This window comes from Girardinichthys multiradiatus, chromosome 7 (genome assembly GCF_021462225.1).
Source record: "Girardinichthys multiradiatus isolate DD_20200921_A chromosome 7, DD_fGirMul_XY1, whole genome shotgun sequence".
NCBI classification, from domain to species: Eukaryota; Metazoa; Chordata; class Actinopteri; order Cyprinodontiformes; family Goodeidae; genus Girardinichthys; species Girardinichthys multiradiatus.
In genome coordinates, this window is record NC_061800.1 from 17,782,194 (window position 1) to 17,807,453 (window position 25,260).

The 25,260-nt window shown below is 40.0% G+C and overlaps 1 protein-coding gene and 1 long non-coding RNA gene across 2 annotated transcripts in view; one reads left to right on the forward strand and one right to left on the reverse strand.

Moving 5' to 3' along the window:
• Nucleotides 1-2,702: 2,702 nt before the first annotated feature.
• On the forward strand, nucleotides 2,703-12,999 carry LOC124871492. The gene is made up of 4 exons (XR_007039028.1): nucleotides 2,703-2,832; nucleotides 4,378-4,500; nucleotides 5,861-5,930; nucleotides 12,677-12,999. It is a non-coding gene; the product is annotated as an uncharacterized LOC124871492 (long non-coding RNA).
• The window catches only part of clybl (citrate lyase beta like), a 75,490-nt gene continuing 58,283 nt past the window's right edge, over nucleotides 8,054-25,260 (reverse strand). Inside the window, exons 3-8 of the mRNA XM_047370838.1 lie at nucleotides 23,352-23,540; nucleotides 17,618-17,719; nucleotides 16,631-16,724; nucleotides 14,824-14,991; nucleotides 10,757-10,881; nucleotides 8,054-9,624 (exon numbers count right to left, since the gene is read on the reverse strand). Coding sequence (XP_047226794.1) covers nucleotides 9,529-9,624; nucleotides 10,757-10,881; nucleotides 14,824-14,991; nucleotides 16,631-16,724; nucleotides 17,618-17,719; nucleotides 23,352-23,540 — 774 coding nt within the window. The 3' untranslated portion in view covers nucleotides 8,054-9,528. The remainder of the gene's footprint in view (nucleotides 9,625-10,756; nucleotides 10,882-14,823; nucleotides 14,992-16,630; nucleotides 16,725-17,617; nucleotides 17,720-23,351; nucleotides 23,541-25,260) is intronic.

The window sequence follows — 25,260 nt, forward strand, 5'->3', positions numbered from 1 at the left end:
GTGTCACTTCCTGTGAAGGTACAGATGACAGCTATAATGTGTCTACTTATGTCCCAGAGGACATTTGGCGTTGGACTGTCCCGCTCACAAGACTAATTGTATAATTAGGCTGGCTCCACTGGGGACGGGGACCTTTTGGCCCTTTGCAGACACTTGCCATTGTTAATGACAGTATATCTCTGGAAATATTAAAGCTTATCCATCTTTTGTGCCATTAAATCTGAAAGGTGGTGATTTTATTATAGCTTAACTGATAGCTCATCACATTTCTGTCTGAAGGGATAACCTGTAACACTCAGGGTGTACAGGTGCATCTCAATGAATAAAAACATATCAATAAAAAGTTTCTTGCTGTAAAGTAATTCAAAACATGTGATTTGTTACACACAGAGGGATGTATTTCAAGTATTTATTTAGGTTCATTTTGATATTTCTGGGTTAAAGGTCATGAAAACTTGATCTTAAGATGGTTGTCAGAAAATGAACGATGCAACATAAAAACATTTTAAAAAGTTTATTTTTTTTCTTACAGGCATGGTATGACCATGTCCTACAAATTCATGAGCAAATTATGACAAGTCACAAACCCTCCTAAAAGACAGTAAACCACAAAGGGTCATTGCTAAAGAAACTGGCTAACAGAGAAAGGTATACAAGCAACCTGATTTATTGGACATGGTATGACTTTGTTGGATTGGCCAGTAAATTTATCTGACCAAAGCAAAGAATCTGTGGGTTATCGTCAAGAGGAAGATAAGACACACCCGACCCAACACATCGGACTAGTTAAAGGCTGCTATTAAATCAGTCCGTGCCCCCTTTACCTGTCAGCAGAGCCACACCGATCATCTGCATGATACGTAGCACTAATACAGTAATTCATGCAAAAAGGAGCCCTGATTATGGAGAGCAGTTACTGCGTGGTACATATAAACACTTTAAAGAGTAGGGTGATGCTTCTATATTAAAATCCTTTTTTGTATTTGCCTTGTCTGTCTTGTATGTTCTAATTATCTGATGTGTGCATTTTCAGTAGCTGGAATGCATAATCATAATCATCCAAGAGAAATAAACACTTATCAGTGTTTAATGAATCTGTATGTGAGTTTCACTTTTTGCACCTGCATGTAATTAGAATAAAACAGATTCTGTACCTGTTTACTTTCTCATTCCCATCAGGACTGAGGGAGAAGAGCAGCCAGTTGTGTGTTCATTGCATTGCATTGTGGGGTGTTGCTCTCCAGCTCCTCCTTAGATTTTTTAAATAACCATGCGCAGCATTTCCTTTGTCAAAAGTAGGAGTTGTAAGTATGAACTCTTGATGATGAAGGCGGTGACAGGAGGGAACCAGGAGGGGGACCGGGGACGCGCAGGTGCTTCAGTTCCGTCTGGGGCCGTGGCGAGGTTAGGCCACTTCTCTATCCAGGAGGGGCCCCATAGGTGCCCTCATTAAGAAGGCTCCTGTTGCACCAATTGAGGAGAGGTGCGACTCCTCACTCTGAAATTCTCCCTCCCTCACCTGCCCCCTGTCCGTCTGTCACAGCTCCTACAGGGAGATCTCCCAATCTGAATGATAATAAGCATAACAACTACAATAACCCTGTGCAGGAGTAACCTCATGAAAGACTTATGAAGCAGTCCAATAAAGTAAATCATCTCTTGGAAAAAAAACAAAAAACGGTAAATTTGAGCTCACTGACCCATTTCAAATGTAGTCTGCACCCCAGAATTTTTTTTCTCCACCGGATTTTATTTCACGACACAAGTCTGAAAAGTAGCAAATGAAAGTTTCTTAAAAACTTCCCCCGCCTCACACTGTGACCGAGAATCAAAGGGCAAGTAGTGCTTCATTAACCGCATCCCCGTTTACTGTCGATCCCCCCTGAGTTTGCGAGGGAGCGGATTAATGTCAATTTCCTGTCTTTTTGCAGCATCCACTCTGACAATATGGTTATACTGCCATAAATTTCCAAAGTATGACGTCAAAACGTGGAAACACAACTGTGTGTAAGCTGAAGTTTCAATTCGTTTGTTTCTCCAAATTTTATTTATTTCAGAGCTGTGGTTAAAATGTGGCTTAAAGAAACACCAATTTATCCTAAAGGTGTTTAAGAATTAATCATTCCATTATACAGTATATTGATGTTTATTGGCATAGGCCTAATCTATTCAAACAGAGGGCTAATTAGGTCCACTATGCGTGTTTAATTGATTCCTAAATCCCAATTAACAGGCGGGTTGGATTACAAGTTTTAGCTGTTAAATAAGAAAAAGAGCAAGAGATGTTGCCAGATTCATTCAGACAGCCGCGCCGGAACGTGGGTCCCTGTATAGAAGCACATTAAAAGGACTGACCGTATATAGTGCAGGACAAAGAAAACACTATCCAGCTCCAGGACCAATGAGGGTTTCCTTTCACTTTTCAATCACTTGTGGTCCTTGCTCGGGATTAAGAGAGGGCTCTTGACTCTGTCTTTGACACAAAACCAAGAGTGCTTGTCTGCAAGTTGAAGGGGGGGATAAAAAGGAGGAGAATAATACGTGAGTCCAGGGTTATCGTGTTTAATTGGATTAGATGTTGAAGCGCAGAGAGATCCACCGGGATAAACCCACAATTACCCAATGTGGATATTTAAATAAACACAATTAATGTCAGAAATATGCATTTTTTAAATTCATTTGCTTAATGTGCTCCTGTTCTAGAGGAGAAAACGCAAGTTTCTAGTAACTCCAGAGCTGCGCTCGTTTGCGCGTCAAGCAGCGCCGGGGATGACAAGGTGCGTGCAGCTGTGCGTGCAGGTGCGCGGCCTCCACCTGCTCAACGGCGAAGAGGTAGGAGGACGAGGGGGGAGGCCAGTGCGGATCAGAAGCATGGGGGGTTGATTATGCAAAGAGATCAGAGTGTTGTTTCATTTGTGAAGGTTGAAATCCAAAATAATAAACCCACGCAAATAAATATGAGACACTTCTGGCTCAGCTCATCTTCGCCCCCACCTCTTTATATGTGACAACAGCAATAGTAAAATCAGATACGCCAGCAATATTTTCAAAAATATTTTTATCAAAGGCAATTGTTAAATTAGGTTTTGAAATAAACGAAGGAATATGCATCTATTTGAAACAAATTGAGAGCATTGCTATGGTAATGTGGACATTAACGTTTGCGGGAGATAAAAGAGCACGGATTAACACATCAAACCAACTGATTTTTATTATAGGTACTTAAAAACAGGACAGAGTTATCGGTTGTTTCAAAACATCCTAAGAAGGACCAATCACCATTTTTTAGGGTTCCTTAATATTAAAACATACTTAATAAAACTTCTGGGATTCTGCTGTAGCTTTTGGCTGCCTCCACTTTCTGGAGGCTCCCCTGTAAAAAAAAAAAAATCCTTAAATTAAAATAGTTCCAACCAATTAAAAAAACAATTACCTAAAGACCTAAATAAGTTTGAATTAAAATAATTTACATGACTTATTGAGACAATGTTGCTCATCTGACAACAACCTCAAATAACAACAAAAACAATAAATAATGACAATGATAAAACCAATTATTAATAATATGAATAATACAAACTGGATACAAACTTAACTCCTTGCTCCGACACAGACCTTTTCTCAATAGTGAGTCTGATGGCAGTTTAGATAAACATAATCCAATCATTGATTAAACCAACATTTTCGGTTAAATTCTGATCAAAATGTTAAAGAATGGTTTGTCACCAAAATGTGAATTATTATGACCAAACACTGATGGGAGCTCAGCGAAATACCTACATCAGTAATCCACTGAAAATAGTCAATTTAGATCTTACATGATTCAACATCAACCGTCTTTTTTTTTTTTTTCCATGACTCTTCTTAAAAACTGCCATGCGTGAATCAGAAAAGCGGCGCACTGATGGACGAAGTTTTTTTGTGCAGGGCGCTGATCAGAGGAGGACTCTACACCCCTCCATTGTCGTTTCCTTTCAGTCAAATCTGCAGCTAGAGGCAGGTGTTACTATGAGCGCCCCTTCCAGTCATGTGACCACACACCTCCACTGACGTCTGCCTTTCATTGCTTTTTCTTCTTCTGCGTCTCATCTGTGGCCCGTGTTCATGCGTGTCATTTGACTTGATTTCAGGTGGATGGTGTTACATTGGGGTGGGTGGTATTTCTGTCAAACCGTAAATGGTAGGGAACTAATTTTAAAATGAAAACGCGGGATATTTGGACAATAAAGAGGGCTAAAATAACATATATGAAAATCAAATCCGATTAAAAGAAGAGAGATAAAATTATAATAATTTAAAAAAAAAAAGTTGTAGAGACTGGTGCCTGTGTCTCATCATGCTACCCCTCCTCCTCCTCTTCCTCACCCCTGGCAACAGCAGACAAAGCGGGCGGGTTTTACTGGTCTCCGGCGGGCCGGTCAGCCTTTGATCTGGGCCCGTTAAGAAGAAGTGAATCGAGGGAAGAGGGGGGTCCACCCAGGAAAGCAGCTGTGAGGGAAGGTAATGTCACCTAGAAATATCCTTTATTGGTTTTGTTTTTATTAAGCTTTTCTCTCTTTTTTTTTAAAATCATATATCTTTTAATGTTCCTAATTCATTTTAGTTAAAGGGCAGCTCTTAATAATAGGGTGATCAAGCCATGCAGACCTAGATTTCTGGTGATAAACGACATTATTTGTCTTTTTTTTTTATTAACAAGTCTCAGATGGCTGTGAAAAAGGAGGACATCCACACTGTAAAAAAAGAACTGATTAAATTGTAGGCATTAAATTATATATATATATATTTCAAGCATGTTAATGTAAAAATGTTATGTTCAATAGTGGTTAAATCCTAAAAAGCATAATCTGTTTCATTTTAGTAACAAATCCTAAACTTTCTGAAAGGCGTTTAACTGAAGATGTTTCAGTCAACCGTCAGTCAGCCTGTCCTATTTGTCCTGTCCAGTGTCCCGTGAGTTGTATATCTGGGTTGTATAACGAATTAAAATATTAACTTAATAAAAACTTGAAAACTACCATAAGAATCGTGGTAGAGAAAGACTTTGTGTTGGGAGTTTAAATCCAGGTTTAGCTAGTTTAGCGACAATGCTAACGCTAAAGCCAAACGTGCTAGCAAGCCGAACTCATCGACCCTACAGCTGTCACCAATGAACGGCACCTCTTAGCGGTAGTTGTTGGGAGAAAGATTTACATGCAATCTTGATAGGATAGATTTGAAACGTGTCTTGCTATTTCAGCTGCCCTTTATGGTCTAACTAGCTTAGCATTGGTACTAATGCTAAAAATCAAACTTGCTAGCCAGCTGAGCTTCCCAACCCTGGCAGTTTTTTGTTTTTTTTGCCAGTCGACAGCACACATTAGCTGTGGTTTTATGATAAAACATTTTTACATGTCAACTTTTGAAGCCTGAATAACAAGCTAATTGTTCTTTTTTTGTTTTTTTTAAACACTAATGGCAAACTTCAAAATCTAGCCTACGTACTGCAATTTAGCTGTTATATTTGTGTCATTTAGCTTTTAACCTAAGATAATTCGCACTCAGAAATACAGATTTATCCAGCTAAAATGTTGGCATATTGTTTTCTTTTTTGGGTTAAATTCATAAAATTGTTTTATCAGTGAGAAGGCTAAACACAGCGAGAACAGAGATGGCCATTGGTAGATACTGGATAGGTGTAAAGACATCGCTACCCATCATGTTTTTTAACACTTGCAGTCTCTTGTGCAAATGATTAAAAAAAGAAAACGCAAATAAGCGCAAAATTAATTGATCATTGCGCCATTTATGTTGTCAAAAATAAGGGTAAAGGTAAATTACAGCGACTAAATCAGTATTTTTCCTGTCTTTTCTATGAAAGAGGGACCGTTAAGCTCCTTAGTAATGGTCCGCATGTGCCAGCTGACGGACGTCAGGAGAGACGGGCCTCGGTGAGTTTTACATCCATGCCAGCGCACTGCGTCCGCCATCAGAGCGGCTTCATAGAGGGCTTATAACCAGGATGAAACAATACAATTTATAAAAGTTCATTGTCAGGTTACTTTGTCACCTGACCGTGTGAGGTAAGAAATTACCCCGATGTAATATTGTTAAAAGGCCCGATGGCTCACATTAAAAGCACATTTACTTGAAAATTCACGTTTTTCATGGAACGATTTTCTAATCCTTTAATGGTTAAACTCGAACAATGCAAAGTTCCACATTCTCTTAATAATTGACCGTCTTTTAAAATAATTGTTTAAACAAATAAGTGGTTAAACCAAGCTTTTTGTTGTTTTTCAGAGGCCTGGCCTGTGCTTAAATCGCCTTTAAAACAACTCCTGTAAAGAGAATTTCTGGATTCTTCATTATCTGAAATGAAACGAGTTCCTCCCGATCCGGTCCGCTCCTCCGCACGCGCATAACTGCGGCGTTTTTATTGCCTCGGAATAATCTGCCGCTGCAATTAGTCCGTCATACATTGCCATTAGAAGTCTATTAAAACATCAAGTCATTATTTGAGCATCCCCGGGCAGGAGGGGGATTAGAATAAAACTATCTTTGCCGCACGGGTCCCATTTGGATTAATGGGGAAATATGTAAAACATTTCCTTTTAATTTTCCTCTCACGGTGTTTTGCATACGCGCCTTTTCTCTCCCTCTCTCTCCGCCTGCGCTGAAGCGCTCATTATTTATGAAAGCAATCTCGACCGGCACATTATGAAGCGCTGCTCGCTGCCTAATTGATTCCCCGTAACATTTTTTTTTTTCTTTCCCTGCGAGGTTCTAATCGTGTTAATTGTAATTTAATCTCTCAGGGAATACCGGAGACATGTATTTAAATAAGATTGTCGAGAGAAGAAAGGTGTTTTATTGTTATTATTATCATTATATGATAGAAATATCATGTAGAATTAGGCAGCAGAGCCAAGCGGGGGTGTATTTCTCTAATCTGCAGAGATGTTGTGGTGAACATGAATGGGAACATTTCTCAAAATATAAACCTGACAGAATAATTTCCCCTTCTTCCTCTTGAGGAGCTTATTTGTCTCTGCGTGATGCCTGAGTTGCAGCCCCTCTGCTCTGAGGTCTTCCTTCCTGTCTGTGGGTGGGGCACCTGTTGGAGCAGAGCAGCTTGCAGGGTCAAGTTTTCCCGTCAAACTGGGCTCCTGCAAAACTAAAGTCACTCGGTTACGCTCTGGTGGGCTTGCAGTGTAGGACATTCACAGCCATGAGAGGCCACATGGCTTTTTAAAGGCCTTTCATGCACCACTACAGCACTCTAAATAGAGTCTGTCAGAAAGTTGCTTTACTGTAGAAAATAAGGTTTTAAACGCCTTTTAAATTAATCTGAAAGCAGCCGCTTGAAGCCAAGTTATTTTTACGTAAAAGTAAAGGTTTAATTAAAGTCGGGCACATTTATGGCATCATGTTGCAGCTCCAGAAGCAATAAGGCAGACAGGATTGCCTTGTAACAGATAGTGAGGAGAGCTGAAATTGTGATTGGGAGGGCCCCGATTCCTTCTGACCAGGTTCTGTTTCAGCACTGCATCAGAAACGGGATCAGAACATTTCTGGGTGTACATTTTATTACTTTTAGAGTGTTTTCTAAAATTGTCATAGTTTAAATTTAAGATCTGCATGAAGAACAAAAACAACTAAAATAAATAACTTACCTAAAATCTAATATTTTAACCAATTTAATATTAAAATAATGAATAAATATGTCTTATTTTAAACAGTGGGCTGGCAGCAGCAAGTCTTTTGACAGGTATCGGTTCTGGTGGGTTCTTGAAGGAGGGTGACTGTCTGGGCATTCTAGGTTCATCACAATGTAATTAAATCTACATTTTTCAGTCAGAGCAAGAAAAAGGAACAGATAAATACTGCCAGTCTTTCCTGAAAATGAACATGGCATTTAATGTAGGACTTTTACTCTTTATGTACCTGGAGAAATCCAGTTTTACATATTTGCGTTCTAAACATTCCATTTATTTATTTTTTAATTAACGGACCCCAGAGAGACAGAACAGTTTTTCTTTTGTAAATTATTTGCCCTAAAATGACGAGCACATTTGGAATAAACAGGTTTATTTTTTTATTTTTATTGCAGCAATCTTAAATGCAAAGAGTCAGAGGAAAACATTTCAAAGTTAAACAAAGGTTAAAGAAAAACGGCAACAATCTACATTCTAAGTAATCAGGACAGTCAAATAATTCATTAATTATTTTAAAGTTTTTTTTATATCACCACAAAAAGTCTCAAAAACAGCTGCAAACACTATTATCATACTAACCAATATCAGGGTTTTTTATAAGAGAGTTTGAAAACCAACCGGCCCAATGTGTTCATATGGCAGCAGAAAGTGAACCAGTTTGGAGAAACCAGTGTGGCCAAATGCCAACGCGACGGCTTACTGTCGAGGTCTTTGCTGGAGCAGGGGCTGCTTCTGCCTGTTTTTTTTTTTTTTTTTTTTTGTCTGGACGGGCCTGGCACAGACATCGGCTCTGTCCCAGACACAATACATCATACAGTAAAGGGAAAGAAACATGACAAAAAAAAAGAAAGAGAGAGGGGACGAGGTGGGGTAGAGGTGGTATGGCGCCTTTCATTACCATGGTCACCAATGGCACTATTAACCATTCAACACCCCCCCAATTATCCTCCCATCCGCAGTCAGAGAGACAAAGCCTCGGTCCTGGTCTGCTGGAGCAACATGGCCACTAATCTGTCTCTACTCGAACATCACACCCACTTCACAGCCTCGGCGAGTCAGACAAGTGCTCCACAAAGCCCCCTTTTGTGCCTTCATTTGTGACTTCTTCACTCCGCTCATTAAAGAGTTCATTTTTTATGTTCCAGTTTTGATGAATGCTGGTGTAAACACAGGTTGCTCTAATGTAGGAAATCAGTTAAATGATGCTGCACAAATTTTACTTTCAGGCTGCGCGTGGCTAACACGTCAATTAAAAATCACACAAAACAATTACATTTGTTTCTTTTCTTTAGTTTTTGAAGCAAACATGATGTTGAAGTGCTTGAGTCAGGCTCGAGGCAGGCGACCGAGGCCCGACTGTAGCTACGGGGCCCGAGGAATAGACCCACCACAGCAGTGTGGTGTTGTTTGTTTACCCTTTGGGCCCCCCCCCCGCCCCACCCTGCACCCTGCCTGGATGTGCTGATGGGAGAGCATTTATCATGACTCGGGAGAGATGGTGGGTGTGGGCACGCAGGCTGCAGAGTGACATGATGGTGAACATGCTGCCAGAAAGCTGCACAGGGTTTATCTCCAGAGGAAAGCACTGATCACACTCACTGTGTGTTTCTGTAATGTTTAAAACACGCCAAGAGTCAAGACTCTTGTAAAAACAGACATGTACATCTACTGAATGTAATCACAAATTCCTGTCAATTGCAACACAAATACAAGCCATGTTTTCCACTGTAACCCTGCATCAGGGTAGATGGTTTATAAAGTTTCTCAAGTGCTAATTTTGTCTGTGAGATTTCCAGTTTCCTGTCCTGGTTCAGACCTCTGGTCCTTCCAATTATGTCTTCAACACCGATGCAGAGAGGGTCAGGATGTTCTGAGCCTGCTTCAGCGAGGGCAAGTCAATCATGCTGCCACGGAAGGTGAACGCACCCTGGAGAGAAACAAACATTGCACTGGAGACGCACATTTGATTCATATAACCAGTTGCAAACTCAAAATTCTGTCTAGTTTTGAACGTTAGAATAAAAGAATGCCTTTTTCCTGGACGGGAAACTGGAAAGACAAAGGAACGGTAAAAAATAAAACACACACACATACACACACAAAATACTTGGCTGAGGGACGGCTAAGATATGAATCCCTTCGGGCAATGCCCTGGCAGGAAGAGAGAGGTGGCAGGCAGATTGTGTATAACCTCAGCAGACAGCCCACAGAGCTCGGCACACAGGCTCCAACCATGCACTAAATTAGGGACAATAATATTGTACACTTAATTGGCCCAATTCCCCTCCCCTCACTGTCCTGAGAGTCACCCCGGGGCATACAGTATGTAGTCTTTGGAGCTATGGAGGTGAGCACATAAAGGACCGGTGTGAGCATCGGAGCGGAGAAACAGCCATGTCATCGCAGTGTATGGGCAGCAGAGAGATGTTGGGGAGGTACAGATGGGATAGTTATTTTATAGCGGCATCATATCCTCATGTAAAAAAAACCTGCAGTTTCATGGTATTGGGCTATTTAAGCAAAAAAAAAAAAATATAATGTATGTAACAAAATATTTCATACCAGCTTTTATATATACCTGAAAAGCAATTATTCCTACCGCTGTTAAAATAATAATAATACATTATTATATGTACAATAACTAGGCAGAGCATTTTTCTTTATCGTTATTTGATTTTGTTACACAGACCAAAGCAAAATATAGAATAAAGACACCCTGATTTAACTAGTAGCTTCACATACTTATGTCACAGAACCTTTTAGTCATGCTGCTCATCATAAAGTAGCACTAGGAGTGCAACAACCTGACATTTCCTGGTTAATTAGTCAGACTATCTGCTCAGGTAGCGAATGGACTTGACATTTTACCAGACACAAAAACTGATCATGTCAGCGTTTCAGAACTTTAAACTATAGGTCTTGGTATTCCTACCAGTAACTGTCCCATGCCTAAAAACAAATAATATTAAAATTCAGTTTGGCATTTAAGGGCGAAACACAACCATCAGATAGAATTCCAACTTCTACCTGAAACGATACGAATCTACATCTATCGTTACCTTTCCTTCTTTCTGATGCTGGTCAAAAGCAGCAATGAGCTCCTCGGCCCACTGGACCCTGTCTGGACTCGGGGAGAACTCCTCCTGCACAGCCTGGATCTGCCCAGGGTGAATGACCTGCTTACCTACAGAAAAACACACACACATCAGGGCATTTAGCTCTTTCAGTTGGAGACGGATGTTTTTCCCACCACAATGCTGGTCATTTTGCCCTCTTTTGCAGCTGTTTTCATTAAAGCTGAATCTTTCAGGTACAAAAAGGAGCCATGTTCCAGGGGACGTTTCATACCTCACCATGCATCAATCGGTACCTGCTTTGACAACTATCATTCTCTGTCACCTGCTCATTAACGCAGTTATATGACTTTGATAAACGTTATCTACCAGCAGGCGGTCCCTCAGTTATTTTGGTTTGATCGAGGGTGGATCTCCACAGTAAATCAAATTGCAGTTTTAATCACAATAGTTATGTGTGCAATACTGCAATCGCAAAGGACTGCTTGTTTGTAAAATATAGTAGGATATAATATTTTAAAAAGTACACATGCAGATAAAGTGTTTTCCACAGGCCAAATACATCAACTGCCTTGGCATCGCAATACTCAGCAACAGTATCGTGTTTTTTTGATGTTGTGCAGCCCTAATCAGAGGTCATATTTAAACAGTGAAGTGGTCTATATGAAGATTAGAAACACGATCTATGAATATAAGGTGTTTATTATTTTTTTATGATTATTTATTTGCATAATTAATCAAACGAACCTATCTACCAAGTGAAATAAAGCATTAAAAAGTGCAAACCTGTTTGTTTATGCGAGGAAATCAAAGTAAAAGGGGACAAAATGGCAATAGGCGAGTGCAAAATCGGGGTATGATTTGACCCAGAGTATTTAAAACTCATAATCTGAAAGGTATATCTGCTTTAACAGAAACAGTAATCTTGTTTTGGCCCACTTGCACTGTGTGCACCATTCCCTTTTTATTTTAACACAACAATGTACAGCTATGGGTAAAAAAAAGAGAAGGGGAAGTCAACGAGAGAGAAGGTGGAAATACCCATGGCTGACTTGTCTCTGTCTGCATGTCCTAAGCGACTGAGGTGGACCAGATGGTCACGAAACCACCAGAACTTATGAATTCACCAAAGCAAAATAAAAATCTGTAACTAAAAAGGTGAAATTGAAGACTAACAAGGAGTTATGTCTCTGTTGGTCACAATCACCACAACCCACCTCCACACACACACAGACACAAAACACCCACACACACACACACACACACACCCACACAGCCATATTCTCTGTTAAATGTGGCCGAAGGCTGCAGACATAATCCCGTGTACATTTGCAGATCAAACTTGTAGTGATAAAGTTGAGGGTAATGAACATGTCTGGCGAGAGCAGCGGCTCAGCGGCAGCCAGCGGGAACCCGACACTTTAGGGCTTAGCTCTGTCGCTAGCTACAAATCCTTCAAGGTGGCTGTGCAGGCGGGCTGCACGAGCGAGTAGGGTAAAAAAAAAAAAGTCGTCTAGGAGAGAGGAGAAGAAAAGAGGGAGGAGAGAACCCAGTTGCTTCATGCAGCTCTGCTCACCAGAGTTAACCTCGGGGAAAAAAAAACACACAGCAAAAATTACTTGTTAACTTTGATTTTATTTTTAATCACTGTTTATGAGTTGTGTGTTAATGTGAAATAGATGTAAACATGTTAAAACACAACATCTGACTATGTGATTACTGTATGTCTGAGTCTGTGTTGTTCTCTGTCAGGAAGAAATAAAAAAAGTGTTTATGTCCTCTTCTGCCACATGCTTTCACATGTCATGAAAGGACGATATCCATACTAAACCTGACGGGCTTAAATGTACCTTAAGAAAGCGTTTATTTTTGTCAGCCTGTCTGTGTGTGTGTGTATCTGTTTAGGACAACAAGAGAACGATGGTTCCAACAGGGCTGGCTGGGTGACTCAGGTGCCCGTGGTTACAATCCATTGGTTCGCCTAAAATGCATCATTCACGCCCTGCAGCCAATCCCAGGCTGCCATGTGGGGCTGGCACCTTATTGGAGGATGGCTATTTAGCAAAGTGCTCTCAGGCGAATGATGGACAGGATCCTGGAGACTGAAGTGAAATGTGGTCCCTATGAGCAGGGGAATAGTTTTTCTATTTCTTGAACATTTTCAATGCAAACTCACAGCTCAGACCACATAAAATAGGATGTCTATAAAATATTTAACTAGAATATTATTAAAGACTCCTGTCAAATGTTTTGTATTTAAATATCTTCTAGTGCGCACATTGGTTCAAAACAATTCTGCCTTTACACTACTAAGCTCCCCAGTACGAAGTACTGGTGTTCTGTACCCTGTGCTTAATGGGTGCTGTTCCCAGCTTACAGTACGTTGTGCCAAGGTCAATTACTGCACAGGTAGAGCTTTTGGCTGTACCGTATTATTGCTTAAGCACACATGGGCCAGTAATAGCTGCTAACCAAGATTATACAGAGTGCCCACGGCTTGTAGGGCACTAATCCAGCACTTTAAATGCTTCTGCTCCCTTTCAAATCGCACCATTTAATTCATCAACCAGCTGTTTACCCTCAGCCTTTCCATCTTAATCCGTCGTGCACCAAGAGATGAACTGCAAATCTTTCAGACTCAAACAAATATGAATATTTAACAACAAGATTTTTAGTCTATTCTTGCCTAAGCTTAAGGAATCATGTGCTGACTGTAGCTCTGAAGATGCAAAAACAGGATAGACAACAAAATAACACACACGCATATGAATCTGCAGGACACGTGAGGGGCGGAAATGGCAAACAATTTTACCTGGATGAGTTTAAGTGGGAAAACAGCAAGGAGCGCAACCTACACACTGATGTAACATCACATGCAGGCATTCTTTGTGTCTTCATAAGTGCCCAATGAAGTGCAGGTCATTGATTCAGTGTCTCTTCTTTGCCATGTTTCTTTGTCAGTGCAACCAATGCTCGATCCTGCTCGGCTAAAACACTCAACCTTTACAGACCATTCTAAGAAAAACAAAGAAAATCATGAGATTCAGCTAATTCTCTTCTTACTTTACTTGGAAGTATTCCTAACGGAGATACATTTGTTTTAGATTTGTTGATGGACACAATAATTAGATGAGGTCCAATAATAATTCTAGAAAACACTGTGAGAATTACTGGGATCAGTGGCGGTTGTACAAGAACGCAGCCCTTGGCGATCCCCTCCGTCTGTACCCCTGTCTACACCTACAACCAAACGTGCTACCACTCCCCCATGAACACTGTAATGAAAAAGAACCTGCAAACCTTTTAATAAGTAACTTATTAGCAAAATAAAAAATACTGATCCTTCAATACGAGTCTTGTGCTTTACAAAGAAGTTTGGCATTTTAAACTCGGGATGATGAAATGTAGGTCAGATTCTTTAAAAAACAGAGTGAAATCGCCCTTGAACATAGCACTGATGTAACTGCCAGCTGCAGTAAATAGCTATATTTTCATAGTGCTTATAGGGTGCACTAGAGTGGGTGCTGCTACCCAATGAACGGATCTGCAACTAAGCGAAAGCAAATTTGTTAAGTGTGCAACTGTGCAATTGACAACTTTTACATTGTTTTGAGTGCTAATGCTGTCCCCCAGGACATGCTGCTCTGGGTGGAATGCCACACCTTAAAAAAACGCCTCTGACTAGAATACAGACTCTAAACAGAATCCTCCTCAGTACTGATACTGAGTACTAATAATAATACATCTTACATCTTAATTACAGTATGTATATTCACTGAGACTGGATGCAGACACTAAACTTTCCACTGTAAAACACAGATCATTTTAAGGTGATGCTGTCATTACAAAAGTACAAATCTAAACAGTAGGACATCTTGGATGTCTTTAGCAGATGAGACCTTTGTAATGTTCTCCCACACGATGGAGCAAGGATTATATGGCATGCAATTCATACAAAAACGGATAACAATGGGAACCAAGCACAGTTATCAAAGGGGCACCTGGAGGATATTCATCATGATTACAGTCAGAAAGCGAGATGGAAATTGTACCCGTGAAGCCCATGAGAGCCCCCTCCCTGGCCTGTAGCCTCAGTCCTTCCACATCTTTATAGTCGATGTAAACCAGGTCGATGGCCTGCAGCCCAAAAGCTTTGGTGGTCACAACCACCTTCTGCCTTGCATACAGCAGCTCCCTGGCATCTGTAGTCCGCGTGGCACCTAAAGAGGACCAGCAGACAAATACAGGAAAGCTGGGTTAGAGCAGTGAGGGCTTATAAATAACCACTATAGTTACTCTGTACTAGAAGAAGAGTTTTTCATCTGACCCAACACCAGGAAGTGAAATTCAATAAAGACTGACTTCCATACAAAATAATTACTTACCTTTTAAAATGTTTACATTTTGTTTGGTTATAACAACAAACTTTTATGTATTTTTAAAGGAATTAAGTGATGCATCAACATAAAGCGATAACTTTAAAGTGAAAGGGAAATTATACATCGTATTTACAATTGTAACTCTGAAAAGTGTGGCATGCATTTCTATTCAACCACCCACCGAGTCAACTTTTACTAGACCCACATATCACTGCAGTAACAGCTGCAAGTGTTTTAGGGTACATCTCTACCAGCTTTAGACATTTAGAGAGTGATCACTTTTGCCCTTTCTCCTTTGCAAAATAGCTTAAGCTTGGTCCGACTGAATTGAGAGCCTTCTGTGAAGAACAATTTAAGTCATGCCAAAGATTCTTAGGTCTAGATCCAACACATTTCAACACATAACTTTGCTTTGATCTGAAGGTGAACTTCAGCCTCAGTCTTAAATTGTTTTTTCAGCTTCTATCAGGCTTGCTTCTTCCAGGATTGCCCTGAATTGAGCTCAATCCATCTTCCCTTCATACTCTGACCGGCTTTCCTGTACCTCCTGAAGAGAAGCATAACACAGCACGATGCTGCCACCACCATGTATCTATCACTTTTATGTGTGCAGTGTTAGTTTTCCTTCACTCTCCTTAAAGGAAATATCAGTTTAGTGCATGACTAACAGTTATCCTGTAAACAGATTTTGTCCACCTGAGCTGTGGATCTGTGCAGCTCCAGAGTTACCGAGGGCCTTCTGGATGCTTCTCTGATTAATGCTCTCCTTACCCAGCCTGTCAGCTTAGGTGGTAGGTAATGTCGTGGCATGTTTGTTTTAAAATCTAACCCTGCTTTAAACTTCTCCACAATGGTACCCCTGTCATGTCTGAGGTATTCATTGGTCTTCATGATGCTGATTATTTAGTTCTCTGACAAACCTCTGAGGCCTTAACAGAACAGACCGATTTATAGTTCATTGGGTGACACCCTAGACAGATCGCCAGTCTATCATAGGGCAACACAGAGACAAACCGGACAAACAACCATGCACGCACACTATCATATCTAAGGGCAATTTACAGAGACAAATAAACAAAATACAAAAACAGGCATGTTTGTGGACTGCAGTCGGAAGTTGGAGTACCAGGAACCATGGGGAAACAGGAAAACTTCATTAAGAAACACCCCAGGCTGTGGTTCGAACCCAGGGCATTATTGCTGCAAGGCAACGGTACTACCAACTGGGCCACTGAGTAACACATTGTTTAAAAATATCTTGGAAAACCACTTATCTTTGTTTAGTTCAACAACTTGAGGCACTACTTTGTGTTGTTCAATCACTTAAAATCCAAATAAAATACATCGTTGTTTATAGTTGTAAAGTCAAAAATGTGAAAAGGTTCAAGAGATTTGAATCGTTTTGCAAGGCACTGTAAAAGCAGTAACAGCAAATGTTTGATTTGCTGCTATTTAAGAGAGTAGAAATTTAAGCACACACCTATGCTGGCACAGAAGTCATCAGAGCCAAACACCACGCAGTCATGGTGGAGCCCGGCTCTGGGAGCGAGTTGGCGGATTTCCTCACACACGGCCTGAAAGAGAGCAAATAAATCAGCATAACAGAGGCAGACAGCTGCTGGACTAGCTTTTTCTCCATTTGTTCAACTATCAATGGTATTTTAAGTTGAAAGACAACATTTAATTTGTGCAAACATCTTTAACAGTACAAGTAGGAAATATGACTTATTGTGTGATCTAGGAAACTGCTTGTTTATTTATTGTTTTGGCCAGCAATGTGCTGAAGGTTCACCAAAAACTTGGACCAAAACATAATAGAAAAGTCATAAGTTTTACAAATATAAGCTGGTAAGACCAGCATCCACAGCCATGAGCAGAAGAACAAATATCAGGATTGTCTGTAATAAAGACAAAATAAGATGTTTCCCATGCTTTGCTTTAATTTTAACTCCAAATTAATTTCACCTCTAGCTGTGCCACAGCAAGTTTGTTACCTGGTGTTCAGTCTGGGCGAAAATAAGGGGTTTGCTCAAGAAAGCCCCCCCTCCAACAACACATGCGCATACACATGATCACAAACACAGTCAGAGAAATAGACTGAAGAACTGACAGACGAACCAAAAGAAAGACTGCCAGCTGGTTGCTCCTCAAATCTGCTCTCTTTACCCCTCCAAGAAGCTGAAGGTCATGCTGCACTGTTAGAGAAATCTGACTGATTCTAACTGAAATATCCTAAAGAACTTTCTCACTATGAGGATATGAAGTTGGCACTAATTAAACAATGTCAAGACGTTTGAGGATGGAAAGAAACAGTCTAAAGGCTCATTTTGAGAGGCGGTCGAGGAGCTTCAGATCCTTTTCTTTCTGGATGTGTCAAGTTCTCTTCATGCTGATGGAGTCTTTAATCTGAAGCCAACAATAAACAAAAAGCAAAATCTCTTACGTTTGCAGTTTTCCTTTTATTTACCTTAAAATTGAGCAGGCCCACAGCGGTTTCCACAAAGGTGACGAGGCGAATGGGTTCTGTCAGCGTCCGTCCTTTCAAGTTGTGCTGAAACCTGTCAACAAACTGAGCACATGGGCAACGTCTCATGTTTGACTCATTAACAACAGCCGCAGTTTCTGTGACTGGGAGACATTAAAGCTCTCAGCAATCACAATTAATAAATTTTCTTGCAGTGGTTCGGCCAATCATGTTTACACAATCCAAATAAATAGGAAAATGCCTTTTTAGTTACACAATTAACTTAACCTCAGCGGACAATATTTTCCATTAGGCAATTTATTTTATTGTAACTTGCTGCTCTTTTTAACATTCAGTTGCAAAAATCAGTTTACTTTCATCAATTCATAAATATTTACAAACAAATCCACAAGTCCTACAAACAACAAAAGTCAATTAGGAGATTTGTCGCTGGTTTTTAGTTATGGTTTGCAGAGTAAAAGGGGTCAATACAAATTGTACAAACTGCCAAAGGGAGCTAAGAAACCGGGAAGTGGAGTTTATTTAGGGGGAGCAGAGTAAAGGTGGCCGGATACAAATACATGTCACACTGTATCTGATTTTTATTTGTAAAACATTTTCTATGCACTACCTTGTTGGTGGAAATATGGTCCATTTAAAATTTTATGAGTTATTCTATAGGAATGACTGTGAAGGATTACAGCAACTGTTTTCAAAACCCCCAGTAGGGTAAGAATGACAGAGTTGGGGAAAAAGTCTTAATATGCTAAAATCCCGTTTTGATGGAAATCTCGACACCTTGATCACCTGTGCCATTCCAGTTTGAGCCTTTTCTCAGAAACACATCTGTGAAGGTTCACATGGTGCAGAGAGCAAGACAAGGAGAGCAGCAACAAAAGCAAAGAAATAAAATATTTTACATTAACACCAGGGTTCCCCCTTTCGTCTGAAGTATTCTGCTCTACCTTCTTTCAGAGGTTCTCCTCAACTACAGCTAGTGCTCCCCTGAGAGAGCATGCAGACATGTAAATGCTCCCCCCCCCCCACACACACACACACACACACACACACCAACGCATACATACACACAGAAGAAACAAAGTGCAGAAAAAGGAAGAAGAAACAAGATTTGGGTTGTCTTTGAGCATGTTTTTACCACTGCATTATTCTGTTTTTGCGCACCTCCTCTGTGGCGGGGAACAGGGGAGACCACAGCAACAATCAGAGAGCGATGCAACACTTTGCTGAGGCCTTTATTCTGCACGACTCCTGCTAATATGCAAGCTCACCTAAGTAGGGTTTTAAAACCCTAGTTTAATTCTTTGAAGACCAAAGCATTCCGATTTTTTCCAACAGACCAGTTCACAGCTAGCCCTGGACTGCCAGTGGGGTTGCCCAAATTCCTAAATCTATCATCTGGAAACACACAAAAGCCCCCTCCGTCAGATATTTCCTTTCAAAGCCAGACAAAAAGACAAAAAAAAAAAGACAGAAAGAAGAGAGAACGAAAGCTCAGAGAAGAAATGTCTACCTCTGAGTTCCCCCGTCCTCTCCTTCTGCTCCTTCTTTAAGACATCAGAAATAAATAAAAAAAAACACTAAACATTATAAATAACCTCAGGTACATCATGACCTTTTGTCCAAATGAGGAACACAATAGCCCTCACACTCACCACTTTCATTCTGAAAACTGAAAGACTGGACCTCCATTGAAGGGGTTCGAAAAAATAGGGGCAATTTTAATCATCTCTCCATTCAATCTCAGTTGGATAAATCATATCTGGGAGATTTGCATAAATACAAACCATCAAAGACTTTTCATCTTCAAAGAGGTTTTCAAGACCCAATAGGCTTTGTACTGTAATCATCTGAGGTCACAACCCTGTGGGAGCAAGGCTGCTATGGCAACATAAAAACTAACGCTGGGGGTTTTAGCATAATATGCCCCCCTCCCTTGCCAACACAGGAAGGGGTTGGGGTGGGGTGGGGATCGGAGTGTGAAAAGAGGGTGTAGATAAACCCATTTCTGTGACAGAGGAGACCAGATAGATGTGGCCCCGTTGTTGGGAAATCCAGCAGACATCGCGGCTGGTCGAGCCAGTGGTTTAGATCCTACTGAAGGAAAACAGGTGATGGCTCCACTGGACAAAAAAAAAAAACCCTCTATGATTCAATGTTTCTGTCTGTCCTCAAAACTCTCCTCTTCAGCTATTGTAGACTTTAAGGGTCTGATTTACCAGCATAAGAGGCCCAATAGTGCCTGTTTATTGTTACTCTGACACGCATGGCAACCATTAGCTGTCGATGGCTATCAAAACTAAGACCCTTTAAGGTGCTATTCAGTGAATTGAAAAGAAAAATAAAAGAATTGCTAAAAGGGAAGAAATAACACCTTTTCTTGCCATTCAGATCCACGATGCAAACAAGCCCTCTGACAATTTTCGACTCGCAATCATGAAAAGAGGAGGGAGAGACGGGGCTCGAGAAAGGAGGCTATAGTGGGACAAGTTTCAATTAATTTTCTTCAAAAGGGGGCCAGATTAAATGTTTCCGGCCTGCTGAAGTGTTCATTTCACAGAGGGGAAGCGGAGAAAAGGGATGAGGGGAGGAGACGGGAGGAGGAGTAGAGGAGGAGGAGGAGGAGCGGGACAGGGTGCGATTCTTTTGGTCCCCAGTGCACACCAAATAGTGTGGTGGGCAAAGAATGTGCATGGCTCCGAATCTGTGTGAGAATTGTCCTCGAACAAAAGAGTGCGTGTGTGAAGGGGGGTTTACGCCTGTTACAGCCCAATAAGGCCTGTCAGTCACACAAGGGGCTGGAGGAGAGCGGAAAGGCCGAGCAAAAGAGCTCAGCACAAAGACAAACAAGCAAGTCCATCTTTTAGAGACAAATCAGTCTGGAGGCTCCGGTGCCAATATCAATAAAATAAGGGCGAAAAATAAACAAGTGAGGGATTTACTGCCCAGCCTAACAAGAGCGGAGAGAATCAGACATGCTTCCAATGCAAACACACAAGGGGAAAAGTCTGGGCAAGGCACAGACAGAAAGAGCTGTGAGGGACCAAGGTGAGATTGGATGAGCATGCATGTCAGAATCAAAGGCCAGTGCAGAACTTGTCTTAGTTTCTGGAGCGTGCATACACCTGCTGGTGCAGAAACACACAAATAAATCAAAACAAGAGTGCAGTAAGGTTGTAGCCAGCTCTCCTAAGGAGAATAGACTAAACAAGAGGTTGACATGAATAAACTTACAATTACGTGCATTAGTGTCACACAAGGGGAAAAAGAGAGCCGGCAGTTATCTGGGTTGTACAGCTTTAAACTGGCCAACTAAGATATTTATTTTTGCATGCAATAGTAAAGAAAAAATATTTTAAAGACCAAATGCATGACAACGTATCTTTTTAAAGAGAATAGAAGTAGTCCAGGATGAAAAGCTGGAGCAGTGAATAAGCGAACACCTGTCAGCAATTATACTGAGAAGAAAGAAAAGGCAGCAGGAAATTGACGTGTTCTAATTAAAATCACTAGTTAAAAACTTCCTCCGCCTGCCGCTAGACCATGCATGCGTACATATTAGTGTGTGCGCGCGCTATGGTTTCGAAGCCAGATCAGACACATGCCTTTCACAACCGATTTAACTGAAGTTTTTAAAAGGCTATATTAGCCACTTAAGAAAAAGCTAAATGTAGCACTTGTCTGTAAAAATCCATGCTAAAAACAATACAGGCTCAAGTATTCAGAAATATGACATCATTTTTATTGTCTTTAAACTATAATCACATAAACAGCGAAGAAAACTAATATGTATTGTTTAATTTTCTGGTAAGTGAAGCATAAGGAGCTGATGAAAAGGCCGGCTTTAATGATCTCCCTCTTCCTGACCTTTGCGAACTTGACATCCGTACAGCAGGTCTTTCTTCATTAAAACCAAGAGGCACGGTCAGGGCCAAACAAACGGTTCTGAACTAATGCACAGGTCCAGGTACTGAGGACAGAAGAAAATGCCCAGAAATGTGATTTATTAATAATATTTTCAAGAAAAAATTATTTTAATACCTATATCAAAGTTAGGTACAGTGTCCTCCAGAATTATTAAAAATCATTATTAAGATGTGTAGAAAGCCCTTAAATAACATTCATCTTTTATGCAATGGCGTCATCTCACACCACAAAACCTTCAAAAATACAACCTTTGATTGTGTTAAATTAATTTAGAGAGGAAAAAAAATTTGATGTTGGGAAATATTTTGTTTCAGCAAAATGACCTAACCCTCCCCCCCCGATTATTCCTACAAAATAAATGTATCAAAGGCATTTACGTAATTTATATTAAAATTTTTTAAGCTGACCTGTGTGTCTAAGAAATTATACTTGATTATCCATGACTTCCTGTGTCACAGAAGTATAAATACAACACAGAGCCAGATTTCGTCTTGTCACTCTTCAAAGAGGAGAACACTTAATTGAAGCAGGGATGGGAAATTATGGCGTCATTTATCAACATCCTCAAGGATATGACATTGGTAGTATTTAGACATTGTGGTATAACAATGATAAACTCTAACTGTTGACCCAAAACTTTTATAGTGTGGTCATGATTGTTTGAAGTAGTTTTTCAGTAGTGGTTCCATGTGAGCATCAATAATAGCTCTGTTTGTGTTTCAAAATAAGACTGAACTACTATTAATGCAACTGCTGTAGTTTTGATTATGGGCACTTTTTTTTAGAGCAGTATTTGTTTTCCTGGGGCTCTGACTGTATGAAGTGATGAATTTATAGCAAAAAAGGAGGATGGTAAGGAAGGTTAACCTATCGCCAAAGTGCCCCTTTTCCATGGGTTCTACTTTGGCCAACTCCACTCCACTCAGTCTGTTCCGTTACTGGCTTTTCCAGGTTTTTTTGGTACCTGCTCAGCAGCAGGTCCTGTTGGGGCTTAGCAGGGCTGACATGAACAGACTGCTGTTCATTGATTGGCCAGGACATGGTCAGTCATATAAATCCGTGAGCAGAAAAGCAACTGCCATATTTCCAAAATAGAACCTTTTTCGATGAGTAAACGCGCCATAATAAGTACTTGTGGGTTGTGGCGAAAACATTTTTCGGTGTAGATTCTACTACTGAGTGAAGAGGACTCAATGTTAGCTATTTTTAGAGGAAGTTAGAGGAAACACAAAACAGGATGAAGCTATTTAAAATTGGACAGTATTTTCCAGGACATACATATCTGCAGATCTTTCAGGCGGAAAAGAGTACAGCAAAGTTGCTCTGGTTTATCCTATTCAGCTTAAAAGTCAGCTTGTCCTGAGAGATGCATTTGGAAATGCTGGAACTCTCAGAGTTGAGGTAAAGAACTACATTCTCCAGGGAATGCATACGAAAGCTGTAATACACCCATACATAAAATCAATGCAAGAAGGTTTATGCTTTGTGTCAAATATTCTAATTTATCCAATAATAAAAAAATGAATGCATATCAGTTTTATAGTTGTATTAAGTTGGTTCCTAGCAGTCTGCTGTACAGAGAGCTGAGCAGTGGAGGCAGCTGGGACCAATCCAAAGAAATATCCCAAGGAGTTTTCAAAAAAGAATCCTTTAATTTCTTTTTACAAAGTATTATAAAAATAAAACAAAGTTAAGTTTTAAGACTTCTATTTCAGAATTTCAAATTTGAACTCTGGAAATACTAAATACATTTTGGATAGTGGGTCCACATGGCGCTGTATTTGTAGCTCACCCATTTGACCTGCTGAATGTCCTCCACCTTGGGCAGCATAATGGCAGGAGGAAGAACATTTGCTTGCAGAACAATGTGGAGGTCGGCCTCAGCTAGGCCACTGGAAACTGAGTTTACTCTAACACACTTCTCAGTCCGGCCCAAATTCAGCTCTCCCAACATCCGTGCTATGGTCTCTCTGGCTTCAGCCTACCAAACAGAGGCAAAAAAGACACACACACACACACACACAATGATTATTTTCAGAACCTCTTACCTGTTTTTGCAGGTTGAAATTAACACAAAACGTGCTCAATCATTTTAATTGTGTGAAATTATTACATTCATTGTGGAAGCGACTGTGATCAAATTGTGGTCATTTTAAATGACGATTTGTGTACTTCAGCAATCACTTAACATTCAAAGACTAATCATTTATATTCATCAAATTATAATTAAAAAACACGAAAGGAATGTAATCAAATTGAAATGTCCTTAATAGAAATGTAGTTGTGGAAATTACATTGAGCACAAGTATAAAAATAATAATTTAGGTATGAAGTAAAATTAGTGATCAAAGAGTTTACACATCAAATACATAATAAAACATTTGAGACCACCTACCGTGAAAATAAACTTGTTTTTTTATTCCTTCTTAGCATGTCTATACAGTATTAATAATGGGTCAAAAGGAGGAAATAAGCTGTCAGTTTATTGGCAGAAGATTTCCATTTCTGACTCAAAAGAGTCATTATTCTGAAAAGCTTGGTTAAATGCATTTTTATATTTCTGATTGAAAAACAATCAATGTTAAGGAAACATTCTGTGTAATAATTTCTTATAATATGGCAGACTGTGTGAATAAATCAAATGACACCGAGTATGAATTTCCATTGTATAAAAATATGGCTATGTGCAAACACAAGTTTTCAGTAAATAAAGCAAAAAAGTGTTGCTGTTCCTGGTTTTGTTTACACTGTGCGAATGCAGTACATTTATATGGAAAATACACATACAGATTAAATGACTCAGATGTTGAATGTTTAATCTAAAGCACAGCTACATCCAGTAGGTTCTCATTCGGATGGTACAATGCGCTTTTTAAAGGACACTATACTGCAATGCAAAGCATGTAAACAATGAAAATGCTGCCTCCTCATCAAACACTGGGTATAATACTAAATTGTGTATTTCTAAAAGACCGTAGCTGTTTTCAACATAAACATAAAGTCTATTAAGTCACAGCTCCTTATAGTGCTAAAGTCCAGACAGGAAATAGTATTCCTTTGACCTTGAAAACACAAGTGTTCTGAGACAAGTACATTTGAAGCTATAATCCAAAAGTACAGAGAAAAAGGTTCAGCTGAGAAGTTTACATACTTGCACCATCAGCATGAATGCCAGAACACCTGTATCACTGCCCACAGTTAACTGAGTTTTTGCATCCTCTGCTTTTGCACCCTCTGAGAGGGTGCAGGCCAAGAAAGAAGCACCTGCTCCAAAGTCAACCTTTGAACTTTTAAACTCGATTGATATTCGCAGCTGCCCAGATGGACAAGCTAAATGCCTTTTAGACAATAGTTTCACTGTCAGATGATGCCATTTTGCAATCTAAATGTGAAAGGCCACGAAGCAGCTTGAAGTCAACCAGCCAATGTTGCATATTGCACAAGATGGATATACTAATAAAGGAAGACTTTACCTCAAATCAAAACCTACATTGCTGAAACTTGGACGCAGCTGAAGATTTCAACAAGATAATTACCTCAAACACACAACAAAACTGGTTTTAAAAGGAATTAGGCAGGTTACCATAAATCTTTTAGCAGGACAGTGACCTCAACCCAATTGAAAATGTATGTACTTAGCTTAAAAGTGTTAAAATAACCTATGTCCTAACTAAATATATGCCAGGATCTTGTTTTTGTAA